The 21,521-nt window shown below is 48.7% G+C and overlaps 1 protein-coding gene across 13 annotated transcripts in view; it reads left to right on the forward strand.

The window, feature by feature from the left end:
* Positions 1–21,521, forward strand: part of LOC100671951 (ultra-long-chain fatty acid omega-hydroxylase) — an 81,493-nt gene that overhangs the window by 38,564 nt on the left and 21,408 nt on the right. For 8 of the 13 annotated variants that reach the window (XM_064280882.1, XM_064280890.1, XM_064280880.1 and 5 more), the window contains 5 exons: positions 6,032–6,152; positions 6,631–6,870; positions 7,784–14,869; positions 16,330–16,651; positions 20,454–20,676. In XM_064280882.1, the coding sequence (XP_064136952.1) occupies positions 20,455–20,676 (222 nt within the window). In that variant the 5' untranslated portion in view covers positions 6,032–6,152; positions 6,631–6,870; positions 7,784–14,869; positions 16,330–16,651; position 20,454. Of the gene's footprint in view, positions 1–6,031; positions 6,153–6,630; positions 6,871–7,783; positions 14,870–15,847; positions 15,996–16,329; positions 16,652–20,453; positions 20,677–21,521 lie in introns of all 13 variants that reach the window. The other 5 variants (XM_064280883.1, XM_064280888.1, XM_064280886.1 and 2 more) reach the window with 5 other exon arrangements.

Here is a 21,521-nt window from a genome sequence, read left to right on the forward strand (position 1 = left end):
CGAGTCACTGTTTTTAATTCTTTTGGACATAAACGCAGGAGTGGAATTGCTAGGTCATAAGGTAATTCTATGCTTAACATTTTGAGCAGTCACCAGGCTATTTTCCACCGCGGCTCACAGTTTTACATTCCTACCACCAGTAGCAATGAACAAGCAGGACCATTTTCTTACCTCTGCCCCTAAATGTCAGCTCTGAGCTTCTAGAATCCCAGAATAAGCCTCTCCCTTTGGCCTCTGCCCCATTCCACCTTCATCAACTTCCAGGCTTTTCTCTTAGACCCTCTGCCTACTCCAGCCACCTCCTTCACTTCCTCCCCTCCCACTCTGACCTTAGCCTGTGAGCCTGGGCTGCCTCTGGGCTGAGGACTCCAGCAACGTGTTAACCACAGCTCACTCCATTCCCACGGCCTGGGTGCCGTGACCTCTAGCCACAGGTGGCACTCCTTTTGTCATCTTTCTAACCTCACAGCGTGCACCTGTCTCCTCTTCTGGCTCTGAGTCCCTGCCTGTCCTCTCTAGACGCTGCCTGTCCTCTGTGTCACTCTTCCTATCCTCACCTCTGTCCACCGCCTTCCCTGAGTGGCCTCCCCTGACCCACTCCAGTGACACCCATCATCCTCCCAACACAGGTGACTCACAGCACACTTCTTCTCATGTGGCATCTCCTGAATGTCTCTCTGAACCTCCCATGGACCTTTTAGACTCAAGATAACCCTTGATTCCTCATGGCAGCACTGCTGCTTGGTTCCAGAACATTCTCTGCCTGTGCACTGTTGAGCAGCATCCCTGATCTCCACCCAATTGATGCCAGCAGCAAATACTCCCCACCCCCAGTGTGACAAACAAAAGTATGTCCAAAACCAAACTTATGTCTGTCAACTCCAACTCATGATGACCCCACGTGTGTCAGAGTAGAACTGTTCTGTAGGGTTTTTGAGGTGATCTTTCTGAAGCAGATTGCCAGGCCCTTCTTCTGAGGCACCTTTTTGGTGGATTTGAATGACCAACCTTTTCAGTTAGTAGGCAGGTGGTTAATGGTTTGTGTCACCTAGGACACCTAAAGTATGTCCAAAAAAAATTGTTGTTGAGTTAACTCTGACTCATGGTGACCCCACGTATGCAGAGTAGAATTGTGCTCCATAGGGTTTTCAAGGCTGTGACCTTTTAAAAGCAGATCCTCAGACCTGTCTTTTGAGGTGCCTCCGGGTGGATTCAAACTGCCAGCCTTTCAGTTAGTAGCCGGCACTTAACAGTTTGTGCCATCTGGTACTCCTAAGATATGCCCAAGCATTGCCAAATGTCCCCCGTAGAGAAAATCGTGCCAGTTGAGAACCACTGAGATAGCCCAAACCAAAAGCAAACTCAAAGAGTGAATTTAGTGTGTTTGTGCTGGGGACCAGGTTAAGCACCCTGCAAACATGATCTTATCTGGGCATTCCCACCTTCATTTTGCAGAGGGGGCATGGAGGCTCAGAGTGGTCTAGCAACTTGCCCAGCGTCACACAGCCAGGAAATTGTGAAGCTGGGATTGGAACCCAGGCCATCTGATCTTTCTACATGATGCTGTCTTGTCCTTGGGTTTTTCTACCTGTTCCTCTCTGGTCTCCATCTCTCTGAGGGCCCTTGGACGCCCTCTTCTCTTCTCCTCTGCTCCCCCACTTCTCTCCTCTTCTGCTCCCTGGAACTCCACATCTCCATCTCAGCCCCAGCCCCCTCCCAGGTCTAGCTGCCCTGCCCCTTGCCCCTGCCTCCCTTTAGCCATGGGAGGGGATCCTTCTCAAACTTTTTTCTCTGGGCTCTTTGTGAATTTCTCAGTTTTCCCAAGTGTCTGAATCCACAGCCCTAGCAAAATAAATTGACTCCAATGTGCTTTGAAACAAATCAACCAGTAGGTGGCTCCTTCCTTGATCGAACACCTTCATTGCCCACCAGATCAAGTCTGGACCGCTTGGACTGGACTGCAAGGCCCTTCACCCTTCATCCCTGCACCCTTCCAGCCTCCTCACCTCTTACACCCCAAGGCCGGTGAAAGCCACCTGCCTGGACACATCCACTGGTTTCTCTGCATCTGAGCCCCGCCCCCTCTCCCCAGCGTCTGTTGAAATCCAACCTCTCCCTCTAGTCTCGGCTCAAATGTCACATCTTTCACGTTGCCTTTTCTGGCTCGCCTTATTCTGGCCTCCCTTCTGCCTTCTCCAAGCAGCAAGGCTATAATTAATTGTTTTGCCTCTTCTTTACCTTGAAATCCCAGCATTGAATGAGGGGACATCTTTGAAATAAAGAGGTTAAAAAAACCCTCTTAAATTAACCACCTGCTGGGGCAAGTCACCCTGCTTACACTTGTTTTAAAATCCCCTCAAGTTCTCAGCTCTCCGTGTCTTTTCTGGAATATGAGAACTATGGGTGCCCCAATATTTCAACAACTCTAATTTGGGAATCTTCCACCTTCCCCTCCATCTTTGTCTTAATCCAGAGACATAGTTTCTGATTCCCACCATTCACAATCTTCTGTCTCCATTTTTGCCCCATCTAGGTATTGTCTTTCTGTTCCTTAATTAATAATTTTCTTTCAGTTGTCTTCCACACAGTTCTACTCTAACACACATGTGGTCCCCAGGAGTTGGCACTGACTCACAATTTTTTTTTTAATTTATTCTAAAAGCAAGATTTACATCACCACGAGACTGTGGATTTGAAGTACAGGCTAAGTTTTTTTCTTCTCCTACATATTAAAATAATATCAAATTTAACATAAACAGGAAGTGGATAAAATAGGAAATGGATACAAAATATTCCTTGATGTACTATTTAAAATTACCAGGCTTAACAGCTAAGGGTGGAGGTCACTGGTTGTTCATTGGTAGAATTGTCACCTTCCATGTCAGAGATCCAGGTTCAATCCCCACCCATGACCTGTCTGCCAGTGGAAGCTTTGGTACTGCTAGGATGCTGAACAGGGTTCAGTGGAGCTTCTAGGCTGAGAAAAACTAGAAGGAAAGGCCTGGTGATCGGCTTCCGAAAATCAGCCCATGAAAACCCTGTGGATCACAACGGTCTGACCTACAACAGATCATGGGGGTGGCGCAGGACTGGGCAGAGTTTTGTTCTGCGGTACATGGGGTCGCCATGAGTTCGGGGCTGCTTACACTTGCTTTAAAAGTTCTTCAACAGCAGCTAACAACAATAGCTAAGGATACTTGTATCAGACTTTGGGAGCCAGCCAGGGCGTTTTCTCTGATTCAGGCTTGTCACCATTCATTCATTAATTCATCATCTATTCTTGTCATGCAGGCTTTAGCTGCGGGCCTGATATCCAACCCAAATTAGTAGCATTCCCCCATGGCATTGCCCTGTTTTAAATCTCTTCACGGGTGGAAATTGTCTTTCTTTCTTTCTTTTTTTTTTTAAAGTTGCCAATTTTTATTTTCTGTTTCAAGGCCTTATTTATAGTCTTATTAAACCTACTTTTTGAATTATTCCTTTTCTTTGTTATGTACAGAGCTTTCTTATATTTATGTCTTAAATTTCATCTGACATTAATATTGCTACGCCAACTCTGTTTAATACTTGTTTGTTGTATCTTTTACATCTCTTTATTTTCACTGTTCTTTTGTATATGTATGAGGTCCCTGGGTGGTGCAAATGGTTTGCTCTCAGCTACTAACCTAAAGGTTGGCAGTTCGAACCCACCCAGCGGTGCCAGAGAATACAGGTCTGGTGGTCTGCTTCTGTAAGGATTACAGCCAAGAAAACCCTATGGAACAGTTCTACTGTGTAACACATGGGGTTTCCCATGAGTCAGAATTCGCCGGACAGCAACGCGTTCAGTTTTTTTGTGCACCAGATCTGTGGAACTGAAGTGTATACATATGTGTCGGTGTGTGTATACAGCTAAGGTCCCTGGGTGATGCAAATGGTTTGCACTTGAATACTAACCTAAAAGTTGATGGTTTGACTCCACCCAGTTGGTGCTGCAGAAGAAAGGCCTGGTGGTCTGCTTCCATGAAGAGTAGAGCCAAGGAAACCCTAGGGAGCGGTTCTACTCTGTAACACATGGGGTAGGCATGAGTTGGAATCCACTTGATGGCAACGGGTTTGGTTTTTTTTTTTTCAGTTTTTTGTAACGTGTACCTGTGACTGTGTTTGTGTGTACTCAGGTACTTTTCTTTTCCTCTTATGTAGATATTTCTTTACTTGTTCATTTCCTGTTTGCCCCATTTTAATGTCAGCTCCATAAGGCAGGGACTTAGCCTGTTTTCATTCTTTATTATATTCCTAGCACCTGGCTCAGCGCTTGGGGGTACAGCGCGAGGTGCTTACTTGTTGCATGCATTTATTCTGAGTTCCACTGGGTGCTGCCCAGCCTTGCACTGGCTGATGCTGGGTTCCCACCTGCAAGGAGGCCCCAGTCTCGGAAGGGAGAAGGAGCTGCCTCAGGCTGGACTTGTCAGCTGGAGATTGTACATGGAATGGGCTGGGCGGCCACCACTCTCTCTGAACCAGGACACACAGGATGGGAGGCAGCAGTCAGGTTGGCTGGAAGAAAGGAAAATGAGAGCTCCACAGTAGGTGATAATAGTTGTCAGCTCTTACCTGGTGCTGACTGTGCTAGGTGACATTGAAAGTGCTTGATATACCTTGAGGCAGGATTTCTCCATCTTGGCACTGCTGACATTTGGTTCCAGATCATTCTCGGGGTGGGGGCCTCCTGTGCACTGTAGGGTGTTGAGCACTGCTCAATGAGCAGCATCCCTGGCCTCCACCTGCCAGATGCTAATGGTATCCCCCACAGTGTGATCACAAAACACGTTTCCAAGACATTGCCAGATGCCCTTTATTTATTTATTTTTAATTGTGCTTTAAGTGAAAGTTTACAGCACAAGTTAGTTTCTCATACAAAAATATATACCCACATTGTTATGTGACCCTAGTTGCTATCCTTATGATGTGATAGCACACTCCTCCTTTCCACCTGGATCATTTTTTTTTTCTTTTTTTCAAATTGTAGTAAATATATAGGTAACAAAACATTCGCCATTTCAACAATCTTTACATGAACAGTTCAGTGACAAATGTCTATTTGGGGGGCAAAATCACCCCCAATTGAGAACTGTTGGAATAGGTAGATAGATTGATAGATGATAGATAGGTGGATGATAGATGATTGATAGGTAGGTAGATACACGATAAATGGATAGACAATCGATAGATAGATGGGTAGATAGGGAGGTAGATGACAGACAGTGTCTCTCATGCTAAGACAGGACTTCTCTCACTGCTAACTTTTTGTTCCAGATGATTCTCTGTTGTGGGGCCATCCTGTGCCCTGTAGACATTCAGCAGCATCCTTGGCTCCTTTCCACTCTGTCAGTAGCATTCCCTTCCTGTTGTGACAGCCAAAAGTGTCCCCAGACATTGCCAATGTTCTCTGGGGGCAAGGTTCACCTCTGGTGAGAACTGCTGCCTTTAAACATTGCAACGACCATCTGAAGTGGCACACAGGAACCCTCTGCCTCCAGAGTTGACTCTCTGACCACCTTGAGATATGGGTTTGCCCTTGACCTTGAGGCCCAGCTCTGTCTCCACAGGCCCGGTGCTGCTCTAGGTCTGCCCCACCCTTTATCCCCTCCAGACTAACCAGCCCTGGAATCAGCCCACCTGCCTGCTCTGTCCCCAAAGCCAGGTCTGAATCACCTGCCAGACCCCAAGTTGTAATTTCATCAGGAATTTATTATGTAGGACTCAAAAGCCTTTGGGATAGTCATCATGGTGACTGGGGTAATCTGAACCCTCTTGCCTTCCCTTAAACAGCTCTGATGGTTTACTGTGGTTTTAACTTTGGGGGTCATTGAAAGGGTGGCATCATCTTCTTCCCATAGCTTCAGGCTTCCCACAGTCTCATCTGGCCTCTGCCTGAACCCCGATATTCTCACCTCTTCTCGAGTATAGCCAGTGCCTCAGTTTCCCCATGTGGGCCTTCACAAATGGCTGGAGTCCTTGATCTCTCCAGTGCCGTTTTTTACTTTGACAGGTATTTCCTGGATGCCTGGTAGTTGGAGGCCCTTTGTTTGGCCCTGGGGAGACAGCTGGGGAGACAGCGATGAGCCGGAGACCAGTTGCCAGTCTTCCCAAGTGTCTGCCAACCTGCCCAGGTCAGCTGAGGCCCACCCATCTACCAACAAAGGAATGGGATCTCTGCCCCACGTCTGGGGGTGGGGCTGGCTCTGTATGGACACAGCTGGAGCAGCTGGCCTGGCCAGTGACAACATTCTATCTGGAGGGTCAAGGTGTAGGGGTGCGGTGAGGGGTGAGCAGAACCAGAGTCTGGTGCTGCTTGTTGAGGCTAGAGGGTTTCCTGGAGGGGAGAGGCTGCTGGCTGGGGAGTGGGCTGGGCCCAGGATCCTGAAGGGTTGGTTCTCAAGGGCTGGTGAAATCTCAGGATTCCCTTGGGGGGGGGAGGGGAATCAGAGAAGGCATCTGGGGTCCAGTCGGGCCCCAGGGGTGCTGGCTAGGGACCCCTGGGGGTGGAGTGGTAGGGCTGGGAGCCTGATTGTTTGGGACTTCTGGGTCCCCAAGTTTTTGACTCTGTCTCTCTCTCACTTTCTCTATCTTTCACTTTCTGCATCTCAGCCTCAGTCTCTCACTTTCAGTTCTCTCTCCTGGCCTCCGCGTCTCTGTCCACCTGGACCTCAGGTGGGGGCCCCGGCCCCGCCCGGCTCAGAGGCACGCAGGGCTCAGGAGAGGGGCCGGGCCGGGGGCGGTCCGGGGCGGGCCTCGCGGCACGGCCGGGCAGGGTTAAAGGGCCAGCCGCCGACAGCGCTGGTAGAACGAAGGTTGCGGTGCCGGCGGACCCAGACTGAGACCCGCGGGGTGAGTGTTCCGGAAGGGGAGGTAACGCGAGCAGGGTCGCGGCCCTGGACGGTAATCCGAGAAGGCGCCGGGCTTGGTGCCCAGAGGGTGCGCATGTCCCGGGACAGTCGGGGGGTGGGGGGCGGACACAGCCCGGTGGATGGGTGTGTCTGCGACTGTCCTGCATTTGCGCATAGTTTTTGCTGCCAGTGCCTCTGTGTGAGCCTCTGAGTCCTGGGTGTGTTCTACTCCCTGGGTGTCGGTGGTGGGAAAGGACCGCAAGAAGACCCTCCCTCCACATCAGGAGGACCCCTCCTTAGGGCTGGTTGGGGTCACTGGATTCCACTAGCCCCATATTGCCTAAAGAGGAGGGCGTGCGCCCAAGCAGTAGGGCTTATGCTTGTAGTCCAGCGCCTTCAGGGACCCTCTGCCCACCCCGCTTTGCGCCCTGGCAGAGATTCCCAGCCTGCCAGAGCCTCCAAGCGCCCTTTTGTGAACAGAGGTTGCCTCTCCCACCACTGGCCCCCAGAAGCCCTGGAGCAGGTTGCCAGGAGATGTGGATGCTGGAAAGGCGATGCTCCCTGTTGGGGGGGGGGGGAGGGGCAGGGTCTGGACCACGCCTCTTGGACCAAGGAGTGGCTGGGCTGCCTTGGCCGAGGCCCACCTACTGGGGAATCTCAGACTCAAGGTGGAAGGGAGACAGAGAGGAAGAGGCTGAGAGCAGGGTGGTGAGGGCTGGGCTGGGGCTGCTTAGCTCAGGGCTCCCCACCTGGCCTCTTCCCTCTGCCCACTCACCCCAGAGCTACATGTGTAATCCATGCAGCACTCACCGGATGAGCAGTCCCAGGCTCAGGCCTCATAGGGCAGCAGCAGCAGCTGTGGCTGGCTGGATGCTGGGAAGCCCTGCTCCCCTGCACCCTTCTCCCCTCCCCAGGGTATGATACTGAGGCTCAGAGATGGCAAGCAGTTTACCCAGGGTCACAGCCAGAGCTGACAGCATCAGGCTCCTCTCCAAGTACTCCAAGCTGCCGGCTAGCCCTGCAGCGTAGGAACCTCCCCGAGTCCCCCCAGCCATCCTCATTCTACAGGTGGGGAAATCAAGGCCCAGAGAAGGTAAGTCTGTGTCCGCGGGCAGCCACTGGGGGAGCTGGGATTTGAACAAAGCAGCCTGCTGTGACCTCCAAAATCCTGGGCACTTTCCGATGGCCGCAGTGTCTCTGTACAAGCCAGCTTGGGTTTCTGAGCAGTAACATTAGCTCTGGGCTGGTGGCCGGCAGTGACCTGGGTTGGTATCTGAGAGAAGGGCTTGGATGACCGAGGAGATGTTCAGAGAACGGGTCACCATCTCTCCTCACTGGTGAGCTTTAGACCTGACTCTCCAAATCCCAGGTGACTGGGAATAAGAGCCACTATGATGGCAGCACACATAGAACAGGCGGTACCTTGGATGGAGGGCTTGTTGTGTGCCAGGCATTGAGCCAAGTATCTTTATCACAGCCCCTTGAGGTGGGTCATATGATTCCTGTTTCATGGACAGGGCACAGACACTCGCCTTAGGCCACACAGCTAAGAGACAGAGCTTTCTAGAATCTTGTCTGGTGCTCACATCCAGTGTGAATGGTGGGGAGAGATGATCAGCTCTAAAATGACCTAGACTGGTGGTGTTTAAATTTGTTCTGCTGGGATCCCCTTGGGTCAAGGAAGGTGCAGGCAGAAGGCCAAAATATGCCAAAAGTGGTGCTAGGGTGTCCCCTTTTTTTCTACTTGACTTTGCCCTCATTAGTCATAACCGTCAAAAGGAAAGATGTCACTTTGAGGACTAAGGTGTGCTTGACCCAAGCCATGGTATTTTCAATTGCCTCTTATGCATGAGAAAGCTGGACAGTGAATAAGGAAGATTGAGGAAGAATAGATGCATTTGAATTATGATGTCGGCAAAGAATATTGACTATACCATGGACTGCAGAAGAATGAACAAATCTGTCTTGGAAGAAGTACAGCCAGAATGCTCCTTAGAAACAAGGATGGTGAGACTTCAACTCACATACTTTGGACATGTTATCGGGGGACCAGTCCTTGAAGAAGGGCATCATGTTTGGCAAAATAGAGGGTCAGTGAAAAAGAAGAAAACCCTCAATGAAATGGATTGACACAGTGGCTACAATGATTGGGCTTAAACATAGCAACAATTGTGAGGATGGCACAGAGCTGGGCAGCTTTTCATTCTGTTGTCTATAGGGTTGCTATGAGTCTGAACCAACTCAGAGGCACCGAATAACAACAACAATGTCATAACTGCCCCCTGAAACTCTTTCTCAGGACCCCAGGAATTTGGAGTGCTCAGAGTGGGTGGGGCTTGGCACTTTGGGGGAATGTAAGTGTCTGGGGCTGGGGCAGCTCTTTGGTGTTGAGGGACTCAAGGAGTGCCATGAGCTCTGGATAGGGGAGGGGGGCTACATTGACTACGGCCTGGGAGTAGAGTGAAAGGAAGGGCTGAGTTGTAGGGTACCGTGGTAGGCATCGGGTCTGGCTCTTTCAGGGCTGCAGCCATCCACGTCCTATATTTCTTCTGATGAGGCCACACACCTGATGTAACGAGTCCCTGGCCTGTGGCTGGGCCAACCTGACAAACCTGCGCCCCGTGGGTGTGGGCCTCACTGGGGAGCCAGTCACCTGGCACCTCCACAGCCAGGTAATGCCGGCTCCAGCAGGGTGGACGGGGGTGCATTTTCTGGGTGGGGCTGCTGGAGCCACCTTCCCTGAGTGTCTGGAGTGTGATTTGGGGCCTGACAGCCACCCTGTGTGTTCCATCTCCACGTTTCTCTCACTTCTATAAAATAATAATGACATAATAATACCAGCTAATATCTTGTACACTATGGGCCAAGCCCTTTCTGTGCCTTATCTCATAGAACTGTCTCAAACAATCTTTGGAGGGGAGGGCCTGCCATGATTAACCCATTTTACAGATTGGCAAACAGAGGCTGAGGGTGGCAAATGAACTCATCTAAGGCCTCTTGACTGGGTAGAGGCAGACTGTCATTTGAGTCAAAAGCCCACGTTTTAAAGGATGATGCAAACTCAAAGCAGCTTCTCATATTATTTTGAATTTTTTAAGTTGAAGGATAATATAGGTGTGGGAAGTCCACACCCCAGAGGTGGATAGCCCAGGAATTTTCACAAGCTGGACCCACATGTGTCACGAATACCCAGATCATGAAGAGAATAGTTATCAGCCCCCCTAACCTGCTCCCCTCATCTTTATTTACTTTTTAAAAAATTATTGTGATAAAATATATATAACAAAAAATTTACCACCTTAACTATTTTTTTCCAATGTATGTATTTTTATTGTACTTTAGACGATGTTTCACAGTACAAACTAGCTTCTTATCAGACAATTAGTACACATATTGTTTTGTGACATAGGTTACTAACCCCATGACACGTCAACACTCTCCCTTCTTGACCTTGGGTTTCCTATTACCAGCTTTCCTGACCCTTTCTGCCTTCTAGTCCTTGCCCCTGGTCTGGCATGCCCCTTCAGTCTTGTATTGTTTTATAGGCCTGTCTAATCTTTGGCTGAAGGGTGAACCTCAGGAGTGACTTCATTATTGAGCTAAGAGGGTGTCCGGGGGCCATAGTTTCGGGGTTTCTCCAGTCTCTGTCAGGCCAGGAAATCTGGTCTTTTCTTGTGAGTTGGAATTTTTTTCTACATTTTTCTCCAGCTCTGTCCGGGACCTTCTACTGTGATCCCTGTCAGAGCAGTCAGTGGTGGTAGCCAGGCACCGTCTAGTTGTGCTGGACTCAGTCTGGTAGAGGCTGTGGTAGTTGTGGTCCATTTGTCCTTTGGACTAATCTTTCCCTTGTATCTTTAATTTTCTTCATTCTTCCTTGCTCCAGATGGAGTGAGACCAGTGAAGTGTCTTGGATAGCTGCTCACAAGCTTTTAAGATCCCAGATGCTACTCACCAAAGTAGAATGTAGCACTTTTTCTTTATAAACTCTGTTATGCCAATTGAGCTAGATGTTCTCTGAGACCATGGTCCCCACAGCCCTCAGCCCAGCAGTTAGGTCCCTGAGGGCCTTTGGATGTGTCTATGGAGCTTCCATGACCTTGCCTTGGACAAGCTGTGCTGGCTTCCCCAGTGTTGTGTACTCTTTTACCCTTCGCCAAAGTTACTACTTATCTTTTGTCTGCTTAGTGCATTTTAACTATTTTTAAGTGTAGAATTCAGTGACATTAATTATGTTCACTATGTTGTGCAACCATTGCCACTATCCATTTCACAGAACTGTTTCCCATCACCCCAGACAGAAACTCAGTACGCTTTTCTTAATTTATTTTTGTTAACTTCAACAAATTAGCTTTCATAATTCCTTAAAATATATTTTTGAAGGGGTGATATGTGCTCATGGTATAGGAAATCAAAGACCCAGAAAGTTGGAGAGGGAAAGTTAGGTCTTCAAAAGTTAGGTATCTATTCATTCATCGTGGCTCCTCAAAACTTGTTTTTTGGCATTTTTTAAATCAAGGCAAAATTCACCTAACATCAAATTCACCATTAACCATGTTAAAGTGAATCATTGTGTGGTGTTGAGTCCATTCACAGTGTTGTGCAACCGTTAACAGCTATCTAGTTTCAAAATGTGTTCATCACCCCAAAAGGAATCCTCATAGCCATTAACTGTCACTTCCCATTTCCTTTACCCCTCTCCCCTTGACACCATAATTTACCTTCTGTGTCTCTGCATTTGCCTGTCCTAGAGATTTCATATAAGTGGAATCATACAATATTTGTCCTTTTGTGTCGGACTTATTTCACTCAGCCTGATGTTTTCAAGGTTCACCCGTGTTGTAGCATGCATCAGGGCTTCACTTCTCCTTATGGCTGAGTAATATTCTATTGCGTGGATGGACCATGCAGTGATGGACATTTTGGTCACCTTTTGGCTATTGGGAATAGTGCTGCAATGAACATTGGATACATGTATCTGTCTGAGTCTTTGCCTTCAGTCATTTTGGGTGTATCCCTAGGAGTGGAATTGCTGGGTCATATGGTAACTATGTTTCACTTTTTGAGGACCCACCAAACTCTTTCCACAGTGGCTTCTGGGGGTGTCAGACATAACCAAGCTTGTTGGGGGTTGTGGAGGAATTCAGCTGCAGAAAGCAGAGGACTCCACCAGTGTACCCGTTTACTGAGCTTCTCCTGTGAGCATCCAGTGACTCTCTTGCTATTATCCCTACTTTGAGATGAGAAGCCTGAGGCTCCCAGGGAGAGTTTCTGCTGGGGACCCCAGCGTATGCTCAGCAGCCTATGGTGTATGTGAATGTGTGTGCATGTACCTGCATGTATTAGTGCATATGTGTACACGTGCGTGCATGTGTGTGTTTGTGTCTAAGTGTGAATGTGTGTACATGAATGTGTGAGTTCATGTGTGTGTGTGTGTGAGTGTGTGCAGGGGGGTGAGGTGGGCACCTCTCCCATTCCTGACCCTCCCCATCCACCCACCAGGAGCAAGGACTCCTTCTCCAGGGGCTGCAGTTTCTCTTGCCCCAGTTCCTTCCCATCTCAGTCCTTTAGAAAGGCATTTCCTGTGTCAGAATTTCACCTGGGCTTTTTCTGGGTGTGGGTGCTGTGACTCCATCCAGAGGCCTCCCAGGGTTACTGGGAAGAGGAAATAAGTGACTGTAAAAGACACTGCATACAGCAGGAGCTCAATCATTCTTCTCCTAGCATGAGGGAGGGGGCAGCCAACTGTGAAAGACAGAAATGGACAATTGAGGCAGAGCTGGGGCCTGAAGGATGGAGAGGAGCTGGCATAGGCAGAGCTGGGGGAGATCCATGCAGGAGGGAGGGAACAGCACGCCCAAAGACTCCAAGATGGGAATGAGCCTGGCCTATCCAAGGAACATCCAGAGGAGTTGGAGGAGTGGCTGGAGTTGATTGAGAGAGGGAATAGTGTGGGAGTGAGGGTGGGAGGTGGAATTGGAGAGGTCAGCAGAGATCAGACCACACAGGGCGTTGCTCCAGGTGAGGAGCCTGAATTTATTCAGGGTGTAAGGGGGAGCCATAGAAGGATTTTGAACAGGAAAGCATCATGATCTGGTTTAATTTTTTTCTTTGACTGCATCTCTTTATTTTTAATTTTTTTATTGTGGTAAAAATATATATAACAAAACTTTTGCCAGTTCAACAATTTCTACATGTACAATTCAGTGACATTGATTACATTCTTCAAGTTGTGCGATCATTCTCGCTATCCTTTTCCAAATTATTGTACCACCATTAACAGAAGCTCGGTGCTCCCTAAGCAATGACTCCTCCTTTCCCCCTCCCTCCCACTGTTGTTGTTGTTGTTGGGTGCGTTGGGTCGGTTCTGACTCACAGCAACCTTATGTACAACGGAATAAAACATTGCCCAGTCCTGCACCATCCTCACGATCATTGCTATGTTTGAGCCCATTTTTATAGCCACTGTGTTGATCCATCTCGTTGAGTGTCTTCCTCTTTTTCACTGATCCTCTACTTTACCAAGCACATTTTCTATCTTAGGCTGGGTTCTCTAGAGAAGCAGAACCAGTAAAGCATAATATATGTATAGGTTATATATATATATATTTATATCAAGGAAACAGCTCATGAGATTTTAGAGGCTGGAACAGCCCAAGTCCGTGGATCAGGACAGAGGTTTATCCTGATTCACGTAGCTGCAGAGGCTGGTGAACCCAAGACCAGCAGGTTGGAGAGCAGGGCTCTTGCTCACAGGCTGTGAAGTTTGATGAATCCCAAGACTGGCAGGCAAGACTGCATGGCTTCTCCTGATTCATAGAGCTGCAGGGGCTGGTGAACCCAAGATTAGTAGGTTGTAGAGCAGGACTCTTGCTCACAGGCTGTGAAGACTGATGAACCCCAAGATCATGAAGTAAGCTGTTAGCTCAAGTCCCCAGAACTGGAGGTCAGATGAACAAGAGGCAGCTGCAGGATCCAGAACCAGGCAGAAGGTCTGGCAAGGCAAGCAGGAAGGAAATAGTCTGCCGAGGGCAGAGAGCAGCCTCAGATGAAGGCTGAGGGGGTGGTGAGCTGCCACATGCCGCGTCCCCGTTGGTACCAATCTGCAGGTTCTACTGTGGGGGTGATCATATATCAGATTTCAACAGGGAAGTGATCACAACATTATACAACTGCCAAACCACTGAGAATCATGGCCCAGCCAAGCTGACACACAATCTTAACCGTCACAGTGTCCTTCTCCAGGGACTGGTCTCTCCTGATAACATGACCAAAGTATGTAAGATGAAGTCTCGCCATCCTTGTTTCTAATAAGCATTCTGGCTGTACTTCTTCCAAGACAGATTTGTTCGTTCTTCTGGCAGTCCATAGTATATTCAATATTCTTCACCAATACCGTAATTTAAATGCATCAATTCTTCCTTGGTCTTCCTTACTCATTTTCCAGCTTTCACATGCATATGAGGCCACTGAAAATACCATGGCTTGGGTCAGATGCACCTCAGTCCTCAAGGTGACATCTTTGCTTTTCAACACTTTAAAGAGGTCTTTGGCAGCAGGTTTGCCCAATGCAATGCATCTTTTGATTTCTTGACTGCTGCTTCCATGGTATTGTGGATCCAAGTAAAATGAAATCCTTTATAACTTCAATCTTTTCTCCATTTATGTTGCTTATTGGTCCCATTTTGAGGGTTTTTGTTTTCTTTATGTTGAGTTGTAATCCATACTGAAGGCTGCGGTCTTTGATCTCCCCCCTAGTAATCACTAATTATCTTTGCTTATTTCTACACATTTGCTTATTTTTTTAACAAGTGGGATCATAGTCCTTATGTGACAAACTTATGTCACTCAGCATCATGTTTTCAAGGTTCATCTATGTTGTAGCAGGTGTGAGAACTTCACTTCTAGTTACGGCTGAGGAAACTCCATTGTGTGGCTGGAGCGCATTTTGCTCGTTCATCTGTTGGTGGACATTTGGTTGTTCCTACCTTTTGGCTATTGTGGTAAGTGCTGCAATGAACAATGGCATACATGTTTCTGTTTGTGTTCTTGCTTTTATTTCTTCTGGTTCGATACCTAGGATTGGGATTGCCAGATCACATGGTAATTCTGTGTTCAACTTTTTGAGGAACTGCCCAAATGTTTTGCACAGTGGCTGTACAAGTTTGCATTCCCACCAGCAATGGATGAGGGTTCCAATCTCTCCACATTCTCACCAACACCTGTTATTTTCTATTTTTATGATCAGATCTGGTTTAATTTTAGGAAGGTCCCTCAGGCTGCTGTGTGGAGAATGGATAGTCGGGGGAAGCAAGGATGGAACTGGGGAGACCAGGAAGGAGGCTACTTCATGGTGGCCTGATGAGGGCTGGGTTGATAAGCTTGGAGAAGAACGATTTAAGATAGACAACTGGCAGAACCTGGCAACAGAATGAATGTGAGGAGAAAAGAGGGAGGAAGGAGGTGAGGTGAAGGGCAGCTTTGGGGATAAAGCTGGGTTTTGCTTGAGACATGCTGAGTCTAAGGGCCTAGGGGTTGCCCCAGGAGATATCAGGTGAGCACTCAGTGCTGGTTCCTGAGACTTGGAGGTATATGGGGTGGGGGGGGGGTGGGGTCTCTGCAGAGGTTGGGGGGTAGGGTCTCCAGGAGGAGGTGTGTGCAGAAGGAGAAGAGATGACCCAGCTGTAAGGAACTTCAACATCTACCAATTGGGTGAAGAAAAAGGGGTCTTTAGAGCAGGTGGAGAAGATAGAGCCACGTGCTGGAGTGGGGCCCGAGCATGTGAGGTCCTGAAGGGCGTGAACACCAGGCTGAGGGGACTGGGGAGCCACAAAGGGTGTTTGAGCAGGGAACTGACAGGGCTGGAAGAAGATGACCGTGGTGGGTGGGGTGGGAGCCAGACTGCAGTCAGGTGCCTCAGGGTTGTGGGGTGTTCTACATGCCCCCCTGCTGCCTGAACATGCTGACTGTCTTTCCTGGAGGGTCTGGTGCCTGCCAAGGTGGTGACCCCCAGTGGGCCATATGCAGGAAAGTTCACACCGGAACGGAGCTCAGAGATCACCTTTTACAGCCACTCGCAGGTCAGATGGAGAAACTGGGGCCCAGGCCACACAGCCAGTCACTGGAGAGGTCAGGATTAGAACCCAGCTGCTTATGGTGTGCGTGCATGCGTGCGCATGTGTTTATGTGCACGTGTGCATGAACGAGTGTGTGTGTGCATTTATGCATGTGTATGTATGAGTATGTGCGCATGCATTTAACAAAAAAGCCCCCCTCATTTAGGTTCCTTACTTCCCTCAGTTCCCTGTCTAGATACCCCTTTGCAGAGAGGCCCTCCTGGACCACTAAAATAATTACCTTCCATCCACTTACCCTATGTATTAATTTCTTGTGGATGCTGTAACAAAGGTCCACGAACAGGTAATGTTTAATGATAAAACAACGTAAGTTTGTTCTCTCACAGTTCTGGAGGCCAGAAGTTCAACATCAGTTCCACAGGACCAAAATCATGGTGTCAGTGGAGCCATGCCCTCTCTGAAGACTCTGGAGGAGAATCCTTCCTTGCCTCTCCCAGCTCCTGGGGGATCCAGGCATTCCGGGGCTTGCGGCTGCATCACTCCCATCTCCGTGTCCATTGTCACATTGCCTTCTCCTCTGTGTCTGTGTCCAGCCTCCTTCTTGTAAAGACACTTGTAATTACATTCGGGGCTCAGTGGATAATCCAGGATCATCTCCCCATTATCTCAAGATCCTTAATCACATCTGCAAAGACTTTGCCATATAAGGTAACATTTACAGGACCCAGGGGTTAAGACCTGATATTTGGGGGTGTTGTTATTTAGCCTATGATTCCCTACTTCCCTCCCTCACATGTTATATCCTGTCTTTGTCTGTTAATGGTCTCCCCCACTGGGGCAGGGACCATGTCTGTTCTACTAACACTACACCCCAAAGCCTAGAACAGAGTCAGACACATAGGACCAAAACCCACTGCAGCCCAGTCCATTCTGACTCGTGGTGACCCCATGTGTTACAGAGTAGAACTGCTCCGTAGAGTTTTCTTGGTCGTAATCTCACAGAAGCAGATCACCAGACCTTTCTTCTGTGGTACCGCTGGAAGGGTTTGAACTTCCAACCTAATCGTGAAGTACCTACCGTTGGTGCCACCCAGGGACCTAGAGACACATAAGAGGGGCTCAAAAAATATTTGCTGACTGAATACCGAATAAATAAAGAATGTAGAATATTTGCGAAAGGGCCTGGCGTGTGGAAACATTTAGGAAAAGGTCACATTGTTAGTAGTAATTGCTAGCTGGCTTCCCCAGGATAGCGTGGGTGAATCATTAAAAAAAAAAGAAAAACTAACCGAACCGTTCGCCGTTGAGGCACCTTCGATTTATGATGACTCCATGTGTGTCAGAGTAGAACTGTGCTGCACAGGGTATTCAGTGGATGATCTTTTGGAACTAGATTACCAGGTCTTTCTTCCAAGGAGCCTCTGGGTGGACTCAAACCTCCAATTTTCGGTTATCACTCGTGCACGTTAACTATTTACACTGCCTAGGAACTCCTAGGACAAATCATTCCTAAAAACCTCAAACTTGTTCCCGTAGAGTTGATTCTGACTCATAGTGACCCTACAGGACAAAGTAGAACTGTCCCATAGGGTTTCCAAGGCTGTAAATCTTTACAGAAGCAGGCTGGCATATCTTTCTCCCACTCAGTGGCTGGTGGGTTTAAACTGTTGGCTTCTCGGTTAACAGCTGCGTGCTTAACCACTGCACTACCAGAGCTCCCTTAGACAAATCATATTGGAAGGTTGCCTATTCCCACACCCTACCCCTGCCCTGACCTCCCAAAGGGAATATCGTCTACACTATGTAGTCTGTGTTAGAAGTCAGACCACCCCAACTGGGCTCTCCAAATTCAACGCGGACTCACCCAGCTGTTTTCTCAGGATGCAGTAACAAATAGAAATGTCCTTTCTTCTGCCTGGATAATGTGGTTTGACATCAGCTGGTGGAAGAACTGGTGGGCCTAAGCTTAGGGCTCCTAGTTAGGGGGGCATCATGCAGGAGTGCGTGGGGACTGAGGGCTCAGGTGAGGTCCTAGAGTGCAGGTGTCCTTTTAGCTGTGTTGCTCAGGGAGGGGGGAGTGCAGAGGGAACTGGGGGCCCTTGGCTAGGAGGACTGGATGGAGAGGAGGTATGATGGCAGGATCCAACCATTCTCAGAAATCTTTTTGGGGCTGGCTGAGACTTGTGACGAAAATCAAGGTGATCGAGCTTGGGTTCTAGTGGAGACTGAGGGAGGTCTCTTCCAACTCTTGTCTCCCTTGAGTTCAAGGAACCGAGTTAATAGCCAGCTTCCTTATCTGAAAAATGGGGAGAATAATGATACCTACCTCCCGGGACTGGCTTAAGATTCCATGACCACCCTGAGCATGGTGCACAGCACACCATGCATGCTCCGTACACATTCACTGTTTTATTATTATTGTTACCTATCGCTCAATTTTGGCTCCTCCAGGAGCAGACCCTAAATCAAGGATTTGAGTGCAAGTAGTTTATTTGGAGGAGTCCTTGTGTGGTGCCAACAGTTAAGTGCTTGACTACTAGTTGAAAGGTTGGTGGTTTGAGCCCACCCAGAGGTACCTCAGAGGAAAGGCCCAGCAACCTGCTTCCAAAAGGTCACAGCCTTGAAAACCCCACGGAGCGTAGTTCTACTCTGACGCACATAGGATTGCTGTGAGTCAGAGTTGACTGACAGCAAATGGTTCTGGAGTCCCTGGGTGGTGCAGATGGTTAGTGTGCTTGGCTGCTAACTGAAAGTTTGGCAATTCAAATCCATCCAGAGGTGCCTCTGAAGACAGGCCTGGTGATCTCCTTCTGAAAAATCAGCCGTTGAAAACTCCGTGGAGCTAACATGGAGGAATCTGGAAGGCATTATGCTGAGTGAAGTTAGTCAGTTGCAAAAGGGCAAATATATTGTATGAGGCCATTACTATAAGAATCTACAAAAAGTTTAAACACAGAAGAAAATATTCTTTGATGATTATGAGGGTGGGGATAGCTGACCAGAACAATTTTAGGTGAAGGGAAAGACAACACACAATACAGGAGAGGTCAGTACAACTGGACTAAACCAAAAGCTAAGTGTCCTGAATACAACAGAATGCTTTGAAGGCCAGAGTAGCAGGGATGGGGGTCTGGGGACCATGATTTCGGGGGACATCTAGGTCAGTTGGCATAACAAAATGTATCAAGAAAACGTTCTGCATCCCACTTTGGTGAGAGGCGTCTGGAGTCTTAAACACTAGCAAGCGGCCATCTAAGAGGCATCAATTGGTCTCAACCCACCTGGAGCAAGCGAGAATGAAGAACACCAAAGACGCATGGTAAGGATGAGCCCAAGAGACAGAAAAAGCCACATAAACCAGAGACTCCATCAGCCTGAGACCAGAAGAACTAGATGGCCGGGCTACCACCAATGACTGCTCTGACAGGGAACACAACAGAGAATCCCTGAGGGAGCAGGAGAACAGTGGGATGCAGACCCCAAATTCTCATAAAAAGACCAGGCTTAGTGGTCTGACTGAGACTTGAGGGACCCTGGAGGTTATGGTCCCCGGACCCTTTGTTAGCCCAAGATTGGGACCATCCCCAAAGCCAATTCTCCAGACGGGTTGGACTGAACTATAAGATAGATAATGATACTGGTGAGGAGTAAGCTTCTTGGCTCAAGGAGACACATGAGACTATGTGGGCAGCTCCTGTCTGGAGGTGAGGTGAGAAGGGAGAGGGGTATAGGAGCTGTTTGAATGGGCACAGGGAATATAGGGTGGAGAGGAGGAATGTGCTGCTCATTAGGGGGAGAGCAGCTATGAGTACATAGCAAGATGTGTATAACTTTTTGTATGAGAGACTGACTTGATCTGTAAACTTTCACTTAAAGCACAATGAATAAATAAAAAAAAAAAATTAAAAAAAAAAAAAAAAAGAAAACCCTGTGGAGCACAGTTCTACTCTGACAAATGTAGGGTCATCGTGAGTTAGATTAGCCCGCAACCAACAGCAACAACAACAGTTTATTTGGGAAGTAGTCACAGATAATACAAGTAAAGGAGAAGAGAAGTGAGACAGGAGAAAGAAGGCAGCCAGTAGAGAAAGTTTCAGCTGTGGGTAATTGGAGCCTAATCCCACTGGGGAAACCTGGGAGCCAGGATAACGCATACACCTCGGACTGGTCCCACTGAGAGGAGAGGGAACTGGGGTATTTATCCACCAGCTTCATCGACATTGGTTGGGAGCTGCTTCCTTAGTAGGTTCTTAACTTCCCAATGCTTCTGGCCAGGTGTGCATAGGAAACGCAAGCCCTCAGGTAGAGAAGCCAGGAGGTGTGCCTCGCAGAGGTCAAGGCTGAGGGGGTATGGACTGGTCACCCACAGCATTTGGGGGTAGGAGAGGTGTCTGTGGTGCCTGAGACTCACATGTTTGAGCACCTTCTGTGCACTTCAGCATATGGGTCACCGTGTCCATGGCGCATGAGGTTCCTGCCAGCACTGATCCCCTCTCCCTGTGACCCCCAGGATGCTGCCCATTACAGATCACCTGCTGTGCCTGCTGGGGCTCGAGAAGACGATGTTCCGCCGGTATGCCGTGTCCGTGATCCTTCTCTCCCTGCTCTTCTTCCTCTTCCGCCTGCTGCTGCAGTTCCTGTGTGTCTGCAGGCACTTCTATGTCACCTGCCGCCGCCTGCGCTGCTTCCCCCAGCCGCCGCGGCGCAACTGGCTGCTGGGCCATCTGGGCATGGTGAGTGTGGGCAGGTGGGCTGGGCAGGTCCCGGGTATCCAGTGAGGATGACGATGGGCTTGCTGGCTTCTGGAAGCACAATTGATAACTCTGGTTGAGGCCACGAGCAGACCCATTTTACAGGATAGAAGACTGAGGCTCAGAGACGGTAAGCAGTTTACTGAAGGATTCTGTCTGTAACTCCAGATGATCACTGTAGCACCAGCACAGTGTGGTTTGGGATCTGGAATCCCTGTGATCCTCCCTGTAGATTTTGTTGCTCCATTCCCACCCCCACCATGGTTCTACTTTCCCTCCCTTTAATGCCATGGTCCCAGGTCAGATCCCCACTACTTTCCTTGCATTTGACCTTTTATCTTCTGTAACACCCTTAATGTGGCCAAGTGGGGACAGTGGTGGTTCTGTGGGAAAATGTACACCTTTTCGTGTGGGAGATCTCGCTTCCATTCCTGACCAGTGCACCTCAGGTACAGCCACCGCCCATCTGTCAGTGGAGGCTTGTATGTTGCTATGATGTTGAACAGGTTTCAGGGGAGCCTCCAGACTAAGGCAGACTAGGAAGAAAGGCCTGGCAATTGACTTTCAAAAAATCAGCCAGTGAAAACCTTATGGATCACAGCAGCCTGATCCAAAACCAACCACGGGGATGGCTCAGGACTAGGCAATGTTTCACTCCGTCGTGCATGGGGTCGCCATGTGTCGGGAGCCAACTCCACACGGTAGCTAACAACACAACAAACGCCAAGTATTATTCTAGGCACTTTGCAATATATTAATTCATTCAGCTCCAAAACCTTTGCTTGTAACTTCTGTGCTCTGTGAAGCAGAAGAGCTGCAGGCTCAAC

This window comes from Loxodonta africana, chromosome 3 (assembly GCF_030014295.1).
Source record: "Loxodonta africana isolate mLoxAfr1 chromosome 3, mLoxAfr1.hap2, whole genome shotgun sequence".
In the NCBI taxonomy this organism is placed as follows: Eukaryota; Metazoa; Chordata; class Mammalia; order Proboscidea; family Elephantidae; genus Loxodonta; species Loxodonta africana.